At 49.0% G+C, this 10,377-nt stretch overlaps 2 protein-coding genes across 3 annotated transcripts in view; both read right to left on the reverse strand.

Moving 5' to 3' along the window:
• The window catches only part of WDR18 (WD repeat domain 18), a 37,562-nt gene extending 36,108 nt beyond the window's left edge, over positions 1-1,454 (reverse strand). The window contains exon 1 of the mRNA XM_083594730.1: positions 1,135-1,454. Within this exon, the coding sequence (XP_083450856.1) occupies positions 1,135-1,362 (228 nt within the window). The 5' untranslated portion in view covers positions 1,363-1,454. The remainder of the gene's footprint in view (positions 1-1,134) is intronic.
• Positions 1,455-2,731: 1,277 nt separating this feature from the next.
• Positions 2,732-10,314, reverse strand: KXD1 (KxDL motif containing 1). Of its 2 annotated transcripts, none has more exons than XM_083595019.1 (5): positions 10,163-10,314; positions 8,905-9,018; positions 6,823-6,975; positions 6,241-6,287; positions 2,732-5,134 (listed from the first exon to the last, which is right to left on the reverse strand). In XM_083595019.1, exons 2-5 carry the CDS (start codon positions 8,997-8,999, stop codon positions 4,908-4,910), a joined length of 522 nt encoding a protein of 173 aa, XP_083451145.1. In that variant the 5' UTR covers positions 9,000-9,018; positions 10,163-10,314; the 3' UTR covers positions 2,732-4,907. The 2 variants fall into 2 exon arrangements, with proteins under 2 accessions (XP_083451145.1, XP_083451144.1); XM_083595018.1 differs by having other exon boundaries at positions 10,123-10,296.
• Positions 10,315-10,377: the final 63 nt, after the last annotated feature.

Here is a 10,377-nt window from a genome sequence, read left to right on the forward strand (position 1 = left end):
GTTGTCAGTGCCGCCTGAGCAGTAGCAGTGAACATCGTTATAGTGAATGGTTGTCACTTGTCAGTTACCCTACTGCCCTGCTCAGCTGAGAAGAATATTCCTACGTTATGAATAGCCCATGTCACTATTAAGAAAAAGGGGTTGGAATAGGTCAATATACAGTGGTACCTCGGGTTACATACGCTTCAGGTTACATATGCTTCAGGTTACAGACTCCGCTAACCCAGAAATAGTGCTTCAGGTTAAGAACTTTGCTTCAGGATGAGAACAGAAATCGTGCTCTGGCAGCATGGCGGCAGCAGGAGGCCCCATTAGCTAAAGTGGTGCGTCAGGTTAAGAACAGTTTCAGGTTAAGTATGGACCTCCGGAACGACTTAAGTACTTAACCCGAGGTACCACTGTATATGTAGACTGCCCCTGGGTCAAGTGACTTTTCTTCTTCATGTTCTCAAAGCTCTTAACTGAGCTCAAGGTTGTCCTCTGACCTAGCCAGATGTTTAACTGAGAATCAATCACAGTCAGTCCATCCTTTGGAAAACAAGACTCAGTCTAGAGCAGGGGTGCCCATACTTTTTTCAAAGAGGGCCAGATTTGATGAAGTGAACATGCGTGGGGGCCGACCATAGTGGTTGAGGTTTTTTTTTTTACAATTTTACCCCAAAGTTGTTGAGCTTTCTTTAGGATTGAAGCTGTTGAGCTTTCTTTAGGATTTTACCAGGACATATACAGTGGTACCTCGGGTTAAGTACTTAATTCGTTCCGGAGATCCGTACTTAACCTGAAACTGTTCTTAACCTGAAGCACCACTTTAGCTAATGGGGCCTCCTGCTGCCGCTGGAGCACAATTTCTGTTCTCATCCTGAAGCAAAGTTCTTAACCTGAAGCACTATTTCTGGGTTAGCGGAGTGTGTAACCTGAAGCGTCTGTAACTCGAGGTACCACTGTACTACCACGTGGGGGGCGGATTAGGCCCCCGAAACAGACATGCCTGGTCTAGCGGGAATCTGGGGGGGGGTTCATGTCTAGAGTTGGGGTTTCCATGGGAACCCCATGGAGGGGTCACTCCCGGGGGCGGGGCTTCCTGAGGATGCGCACGCACGCGCAGCCCCCTTCCCCCCCCCCCCGCGGTCCTACCTTCCTCTGGAGCTCCCAGGCGCCCACACAGGCCTTGCCCAGCTGCGCCCCGAGCAGGTGCTCCCCGCCCAGCAGCGCCATGCCTCGAGCCGCGCAGCTAAACCCGCGGTATCCGGCCACCGACGCCCCGGAGCCCACTTCCCACACCGAGCAGCCGCCTCCGGACGACGAGGCCGCCTCAGCCGCCGACACCAGCGCCACCTCCACGGGGCCGCCGGCAGCCGCCATCTTGGGCCGTCACGCCTCCTCCCGGCGCGCATGCGCGAGGGAATCTTCGCTCCTAAACGCGCCTCTTCCGGCTCCAGGCCCCGCCCCTTGATTGCCGGAAGTGACGAACAAAACAAGAGAGGCGGAGAAGCGTAGAGTTTGCCCTTAGGACTACAGCTCCCAGAAGCCCTCAGCCCCCAATGGTCAGGGATGGGAGCCGTACAGCGTTTCCCAACCTTGGGCCCCAAGCTCTTTTTTTGGACTACAACTCCCCTCATTCCTAGCTACCAAGGGGTGATGGGAGTTGTGGTCTGGAAGCAGCTGGAGACCCCTGGCCTAATGGATCCGGGTGGGTCTCTGGAACTCCCTGCCTCTTGAGATCAAGCAAGGCGCCTTCACAAAATCATAAAATTTGAACGGACCTCCCACATTATTTTGGCTGAGTTGTTATTAATAAAAATGCTATCATCATCATGATTGTGATTATGGCGGTATACAGCGGTTACATACGCTTCAGGTTACAGACTCCACTAACCCAGAAATAGTACTTTGGGTTAAGAACTTTGCTTCAGGATGAGAACGGAAATCGTTTCCGGCGGCGCGGCAGCAGCAGGAGGCCCCATTAGCTAAAGTGGTGCTACAGGTTAAGAACAATTTCAGGTTAAGAACAGACCTCCAGAACAAATTAAGTACTTAACCCGAGGTACCACTGTAGTTGTATTTTGTATTAAGCATGTGAATATGCATACAATTGTTTTTTAAGCATCAAGTGGCACTTCCCAAAAGCTTGTTCTAGTTTTCGGAAGGATGACATTAATTCCTAAAAGGCGGGTTGGGAAGATGTTGGCTGAACTCCCAGCTCAGCTCCAGCAGCCAGCATGGTCAGTGGTCAGATACGATGATTTCTGGAAGCCCAATATCATCTGAAAAACCACACATCTCCCATCCTTGCTCTAAGAAGTAGGATTCACTTACTGCATGTGAGATTGAGGGATGTCTCTATTTAGAGATGAGGAATGGTGAAAGCCGCTATCCCTCCAGATGTCATTGAAGGAATGCCTCTTGTTTTCTCAGGAGGGAATGCCCCTCTCTTCTCAGACCAGGGATGGGGAACTTGCAGCCTATTCCAAATATTGCTGGAAATCAAATTCCCACAAGCAACAGCCAGCACAGCCAGGGGGTCACAAATCCTTCATTCCTGTGCTAAAACCATATTATTGTGGTGATCTTGTAGTTGTCTGTCTCAAGAGGCAATGGAGTGTACCTCTGGGGACAAAGTCAAATCGCTGCTTGAGCAGCACCAAAATGACCTCCCTGGCTGAAAAAGCTTCCGTGCCCCGTGAAAGCCAATCAATAAAAACAACAAATAACAGCTCACAAACACCAGATCTATCAATTAATGCAACTCTTTTATTGGTTATTACCTCAGTAATCTCTGTAAACTTGTAGCAGTACAAAAATATTATTCTTTGAATTACAATGCATTTCAGGAATTTTTATTATTATTTACGGCGGAGAAAGGAAGCAGCTTGCCCAAACCTTTACTCAATAAATCTAGCCATTACCCGAGTTCTGGCGAAGGGAACCATAATACAGACTGTTGTGTGGGATGGGCGCTTAAAAACTGAACACTAGAGACACAAACACTTGTCAGTAAACAGTAACTGAAGGTGTCATGGAAGGGGGGGCGGCAGGGATCAGGGTTAAACCCAACAAAATTCTACTCAAGAGTAGACCCACTGAAATCAATGGATGTGACTACCGGTTTCAGTGGGTCAGTGCTGAGTAGGTCGAATGTTGAGCACAACCCAGTACTGGGATGCAACTGAACACTTAGGGTAGCTCAACAGCTTTTAACTTTTCTGCCCTCTTCTAGATTTGTTTTTGGGATTCCCCCCAACCCACTCGATTTGGGGGGCAGACAGGCAATTAGAGGAGGTGGGGAAGTTTCACTGGACAGGGAAAAGCTGTTGTGCTGGCGTTAACTGTTTACACTGGATACCTCTAGGAAAAAGTACCTAACAGGATGTTTATAACAGATGTTAAGAAGAGGGTGGAAGCAGTGGGCAACCTCTGTTTAAGATGGGCAGCACACAGTGGGCTAGGAGAGCTGAAACTAATGCCAATATATTTTGTACCTGGCAACCAACGCGCCCCTTGGGCTTCGGGTGGAACATGGGTAGACAAGTCTGAAAACCCCTGGACGCAAATTTCCATAGCAGCTGTGGTGACTCATTTACCAGAAGAAATGTAATCAGAGTCAACTCTTCTGACCAAACTAAGAGTCCTGATGTATATTTTGCTCCAGGAGGATTATTTGGTCAGAATCGATTCTACACTTCTAAAGTTAATGCTAAAGATATTACTTCTGGCCAATGAGCCACCACAGCAGTTATAAATCTGAAACCCAAGGGGCGCTTTGGTTGCCAGGCACAAAAAAAAATTCCAGCTCTTCTTTGCCACTAACAAGGCAAGCACATACACTCTCTTGTGTCAGATATAAGGTGCATCATTGGATGATGGAAAAAGTAGCGCAGGACATACTTTTAAAGGGGAGTTAAAAGGAAGCCACGATGGAGGCTGCTGTGTGCTCCAACCCTCACTGAATCAGCAAGAGAACCAGGAGAGGGGAGCAGATCTGCACTTCTTTGGAACAGGGCACAATGCAGCTAACACCACAGGCCCATGCATGAACAGAGTGCGTGCAGGAAAACACGGCTCAAGGAACTGGGAGCGCCCCGAGTGGTGGAGGAACTGAGCTCCGCTATCAACACTCGTGCCCGGCAAAATGGAATCGGGGATGAACCCCAAATTGTTTCTTCTTCTCACTAGGAACGCTACCACCACCACTGTAAAAAATGTCCTTGTGTGGATTCAGGGTATATAGGCTGCATTGAAGAAAGCTCCTCTTGGGGCAGACCCCTTGAAATTCATGACCCCACGTTCATGTTGATTCATTTCAAGCAGTTCTCCAAAGAAGCTTGGATAGAACCAAGTGCTTTTTGCATGTTATTCTGTTTACAGGGTAGCAAATGAACCAGCTGGCAGCCGTTACAGGGACGCACAGCTAACACATGGTTGGCCAATTCCCCAAAAGCTGCACATTTGGGGCTGAAAGCATCCCTGTTAGAGAACAATCTTTTGAGCACATGCAAGTTCATGTGTGTCTTAAGCATGGTTATAGCGTTGGCTGGGAGGCTGGAGGTAGCCCTCAGTGAACACACCCAATTGTGCAATTGGGCAGACACACACCCCAGTGCAGTGTGTGTCCCCCCCCAAAAAAATGTGAACTAGCTGCTCACCATTTTGCATATTTGGCATAAAAATCACAGATCAGCACCGCAGGGGAAGACGGCGGTTCATGCAAGAAAAGCCACTTTTGCCCAGGCTCGCCCCTCTCTCCCCGACACAAAGAAACAGCTGGCCAAGACAACACAGAAAATGCAGGTTGGTTGGTGTTTTGTTTTTTTTAAAAAAGAAGGGGATCGCCAGTTTGCAAGTCCAGAAGCAAGCAGAGGTCGAGACGGTGCATCAGTTTGCCCCACACGAGAGCTTCAATGCAGAGACTAGTCCGTCTCGTTGTCGTCGTCTGTGATGCTCTGCCCATTCACCGCCGGCGAGTCGTACGGCCCCTGGGAAAGGTCCTCAAAGTCGTGGCTGGTGGCAGGGGAGATGATGTCCGGGCTGGTGTCACAGGACTCCGTGCTCTGCTCCGAGGTAGCAATGGTGGTGGCGGTGCTTTTGGGGATCGGGTCGAAGTCGTCGTCTTCCAGGATGGGAGATTCGTGGATATCTGGGGATCAGAACGGTAATGAGGCAGACCAACAGACGGGACAGGTAAGAGGGTGGCTAGAAAGCACATGCCACCTTCGCCAACGGAACGAAGCATCAGGCGTGTTACGTGGAAGGCAGAAAGGTGGTCTAGCCTATGGGACCATTGTGAAGACTGTTAAAGTTAATGCAGGTGAAAAGGGTTTTGAGTGCACAGGAAAATAATCGTCGTTGGGCTTGGGGGTTTTGAAACATGTGCAAAGTGAACTTTTAGGAGAGGCTTACAAGAGTTGTAAAGACAATAGAACATGCTGTGTTCAGTTCTGGACACCAAAATTTGAGAAGGATGCTGACAAGCTGGTAGGTATGCAGAGGAGGGTGACCGAGATGATGAGGGGTCTGGAAAGCAAGCCTGGTTAGGAGCGCTTGAAGGAGCTGAGCATGTTTAGCCTGGGAAAGAGGAGACTGAGAGGAGATAGGAGAGCCATCTTCAAATATCTTAAGGGCTGTCACATGGAAGAGGGAGCGTGCTTGTTTTCCCCTGCTCTGGAGGGCAGGACTTGAACCCATGGTTTCAAGTTACAAGAAAGGAGATTCTGACTAAACATCAGAAAAAACTTTATGATAGTAAGAGCCGTTCGACAGTGGAACAGTCTCCCTTGGCAGGTTGTCGACTCTCCTTCCTTGGAGGTTTGTAAGCAGAGGTTGGGCGGCCATCTGTCATGGATGCTTGAGCTGAGATTCCTGCATTGGACTACATGACCCTAGAGATCCTTTCCAACTCTACAATTCTACCTTACACTTATTTACACAGCATTGCATTTGATGTTTTACTGCTCAATCACACAGCCTGGAGAGCGAAATGCAAAGTATTTCCTAGGAAATATTACTGGGGGTTTTTGTTTTTTTTGTTTTTAAGGAAACGGCTTTTAAAAAGTGCTGTGCTGCTTTTACAATATGTATTTTAAAAGGTCTGTTTCTATAGTGTTTATAGTTTAACTTCTATGCTTTTTTAACCTTCTGCATTCATGTCACTGGTGTAAGCTGCCTTGTCTCACTCTGGGGAAAAGGTGGGATATAAATATAATGATAATGATGATGATGATGATAATAATAATAATTACTCACTACTAAATGCCTCTGGATACTGTTTCGCGAGCTTCCCTTTAAGCGTCCTGTATGAGACACAAACATGATAATCTGTCAGGTATTATATAGCTAGGATTCCTCTATTGTTTGGGGTTGGACTAGATGATTGGGTACCTTCCAACTCCACAATTCTATGGTTCTTTGAACTAAAGGATATCATTAATGCCACACAAGTAGAATAAAAAATGAGCAGCCGAAAATACAAGGGGGTGTGTGTGTGTCAGAATAATTTCCAGACCTTCCCCCTCTCTGTTTTATCCCCCCAAAACCTGTGAGGGAGGTTTGGCTCATAAACAGGCTGCCCGGTGAGCCTTGTGGCCGAGGCAGGATCTGAACCCTGATCTCCCACATCTTACAGTCTGACACCAGGGGTGGCTAACCTGTAAACCTGAAAGTGTTACTGAGCCACACCTCCAATCACCCATAGGCGCTGTAGCCAATAGCAAGGAATGATGGGAGTTGTAGTTTAGTAAGATCTGGAAGGCCGTAGATTCTAAGCAACAGCATTACTTGCCCCGTGGACAAGATGGGAAGAATGCCCTAGTGGTCGGCCAGCCTCACCTGATTCTCCGGAAGATGCTGTCCAGATCTTTCTTCATCTCCACTAAGGTCCGGGTGTGGTGCAGGAACTGCTCACTCATCTGTTGCATGCGGACGCCAGATAGGTTATTGAAGTTGAGCAGCATCTCATTGGTTTTCTCAAATCGGTCCAGCCTGGGCAACAAAGACAAGCTGTTGGCTTGGGTTGGCTCAAGAGGCAGGTCTAAGATTACCAGGATTAAGAGATGTTTTGGGCAAGCATGAAGAACATGCAGTGTTCTAGACTTACCAAGTATTGGGAGAAAGTGCTGGATTGTATAACTGACTGCAGAAAAAGTTAATTCTTTCAGCAGAGAATATTCTTTTGAATTATGTACCTATTGTATGGAAATGGGATTCTACACACCCTAATGGTGCCCAAGAGACTGATACTGATGAACTGGAAGAATAAAGATATGATAACCTTTAATCAATGGATTGACAATGTGACAACACTCGCTACTTACGAACGGACTGCTTACGGATGCAGACTTTGCTTGCATAAAATGACAACATTTAGAATGAGTTTGTACAGAATGTACAAACATCTATATAGGTATTAGGATGATAACACTATATCAATTTATGTATGGGAGTACACTACTTTGCATTTTCTTTCTTTATTATATGAATGTTTGTTCCTTTGTGTCTTTATAATTGTAATTTATTTATTTCTATTTTATTATAATTGCTAATTCTTTCAATAAAAATATTAATGGAAAAGCTTAATAATAATAATAATAAAAAGCATGAAGAACGTAAGGAGAGCCAGGCCAAAGGGGGCCCACTGAGCCCAGCCCAGTGGCCAACAGATGTCCCAAAGGGGAAGCCTGCAATCAGGACCTCTCCCCACGGACAATTGCCAGTAAATGCATTCCAGGGGCATTTACTGTCTCCGACGTTGAAGGGAGAGCACAGCCAGAGTGACCGGTAGTCACTGGTGGCCTTATCCTCCTTCAGTTTGGACCAGTCCCAATAATAATAATAATAATAATAATAATAATAATAATAATAATAAATTTTATTTATATCCTGCCCTCCCCAGCCAAGACCGGGCTCAGGGCGGCTAACACCAGGTATAAAAACAATTGATTAAAATACAACTTAAAAACAAGATTAAAATACAACATTAAAATGCAGCCTCATTTCAGTGGAAACTCAAATCAAAAACTTTTTTGGGGATGAAAACGTCAAATCTTCACAAAGGCCAACTATCCAGACTGGTCCTACGTGGGCTAGAAAAAAGCCAGGGAAGTCCCCAAATAGAGGTTCCATCACAGAAGGAGAAAGGAAAAAGGGGGAGGGGATCAAGATGATTCCAAGCCAAAGGCCAGGCGGAACAACTGTCTTACAGGCCCTGCGGAAAGAAATCAGATCCTGCAGGGCCCTGGTCTCATGAGACAGAGCGTTCCACCCGGCCGAAGCCAGCGCTGAAAAGGCCCTGCTCTCTGGTTGAGGCTAATCTGACCTCCTTAGGGCTCGGGACCTCTAGGGTGTTGCTATTTATGGACCTTAAGGTCCTCCGTGGAGCCTTCCAAACAAGTGGCCACCACTGCCTGCTGCAGGAGTGACTTCCAAAGTTCAGCACTCCTCCTCCAGTGAATGCTGAGAGCCATGGAAGGGTAAGGAAGAAGATGGAGACATGGAGCAGGAATTTTGAAGGAGAGCACACTGCCAACCATGTTTTTAGCTTGGAAAGGGAGAAAGAAGGTGAACGAAGTGAAATAAATGGGAATGTTTAGCCTGGAAAAGAGGAGACTGAGAGGAGATACAGCAGCCACCTTCAAATATCTGAAGGGTTGTCACAGGGAAGATGGAGCAAGCTTTTATTCTACTGCTCAAGAGGGTGAGGAACAGACTCCCTTGTTGGTGGTGAACTCTCCTTCCTTGGAGGTTTTCAAACAGAGGTTCCTGTCCAGGGTTCTTTAGCTGTTCTTTAGGGGGTTAGATTAGATGACCCTTGGGGAAACTTCCAACTCTACAATCCCATGATTCTATGAAGGGAAAGAAACAGTACCAAGGTGGGTAAGTCCAGTGCTGCAAAATAAAAATGGGGCCACTCACATGTTCTTTTGAGCCAGGATGATGGCGTTCACATCCTCCGAGTTGACCATGCCAAGGACCCGGCTGCAGAAGACGGCTGAGGCCGTGGGCTCCATCTTAACGTGGGGCTTGTACCTGAGGAGAAGAAGGAAGAGGTCAGGGTGGAAAGAAGGAAGAGGGAGAACATTGAGGAAGTGATTCAGGGAAGCCAGGAGAATCTAGCAGGCAAGGCGCAGACCAGAAGAGCATCTGCACGAGAAGTAAGGTAAAGGGTGCTCATCTCGCTTTATTGGCCGAGGGAGCGGGCGTACAGCTTCCGGGTCATGTGGCCAGCAGGACTAAGCCGCTTCTGGCGAACCAGAGCAGTGCACGGAAACGCCGTTTACCTTCCCGTCGGAGCGGTGCCTATTTATCTACTTGCACTTTGTTGTGCTTTCAAACTGCTAGGTTGGCAGGAGCAGGGACCGAGCAACGGGAGCTCACCCCATCGCAGGGATTCAAACCGCCCACCTTCTGATCGGCAAGCCCTAGGCTCTGTGGTTTAACCTACAGTGCCACCCGGGCAAGAGAAGACAGGCGCTAATCTACAAGGAATGGGGATGTTATCTCAAGTAAGTGAGCCAAGCTGTGAGCAGCAGCAAAAGAGACCAAGCAGCCCTGGCCTTCCTGGGTGGCAAGATCCAAAAAGGAAGTGTAAACGTGTCTTTTTTCTTGTTGAAAAGTAAGCAAGCCCCTTCCCCACAAATCGAAGTCCCTTGTTATCTGAGAAGCACTTTTTCCCCGCCAGGCAAAGCCCCTTCCTCATAACAGAAGCACCCCTGCCAAGTAAGCTTCCCCACTGACCTCCTCCTTCAAAGCCCCTGCAATGTGACCCTCCCCAATAACAGACAAGCCCCGCCCACTCCAACCAGAAGCCCCACCCACAAGCCCCTCCCATGCAAAACAACGCCCACCTATGCAAGAATTCCCCGCCCACAAGCTTCCAACAGCAAAGCCCCGCCAACCAAAGACCCCCCAAACTCCTCCCCAATAAGCCCCGCCCATTGAAACTAGAAGCCCCGCCCACAACAAACCTCCAAGACCAGAGAAGGCCCCGCCCACCAAGGCAAAGGCCCCACCCACCTAATGGAGAAGACCCCGCCCACAAGCCCCCCCCAGCTTAGTCCCCCCCCTCACAAGAACAGCTCCTGCCCCCGGGAAGGGAAGGCGCCCCCTCTCAGGAGCCCCGCCCCGGCCTACCTGAGGGGCCTCGCCAGTTCCGGGCTCACCTGCCCGCGGCCGGGGCGGGGGAGCCTTGAGGGCCCGTCGAGGCGCCGGAGGTGAGGGCGGCGGCCCCTCGTTTCGCGCCGCCGCTGCCCCCGCCGAGGGCCGCCTCCTGCCCCGGACAGGCGCGCGCACGGAGCCCAGCTTGCTCGCCCACTTCCGGGTTGGGGCGTGGCCCCACGCACGGCACGACCTCGGCGTCCCTTGCGCGGCGTGCGTGCGTGCGTGCGT

Source organism: Podarcis filfolensis (assembly GCF_964270895.1).
Source record: "Podarcis filfolensis genome assembly, chromosome: 18".
NCBI lineage: Eukaryota > Metazoa > Chordata > Lepidosauria > Squamata > Lacertidae > Podarcis > Podarcis filfolensis.

Bases quoted from the DNA above. Each gene is read 5' to 3' on its own strand.
- KXD1 (XM_083595019.1), bottom strand. From the start codon at position 8,999: ATGGAGCCCACGGCCTCAGCCGTCTTCTGCAGCCGGGTCCTTGGCATG. The intron at 6,976-8,904 runs GTGAGTGGCCCC...TTTGTTGCCCAG, and splicing joins ATCCTGGCTCAAAAGAACAT to GCTGGACCGATTTGAGAAAA. The intron at 6,288-6,822 runs GTGAGGCTGGCC...TGTCTCATACAG, and splicing joins AGCATCTTCCGGAGAATCAG to GACGCTTAAAGGGAAGCTCG.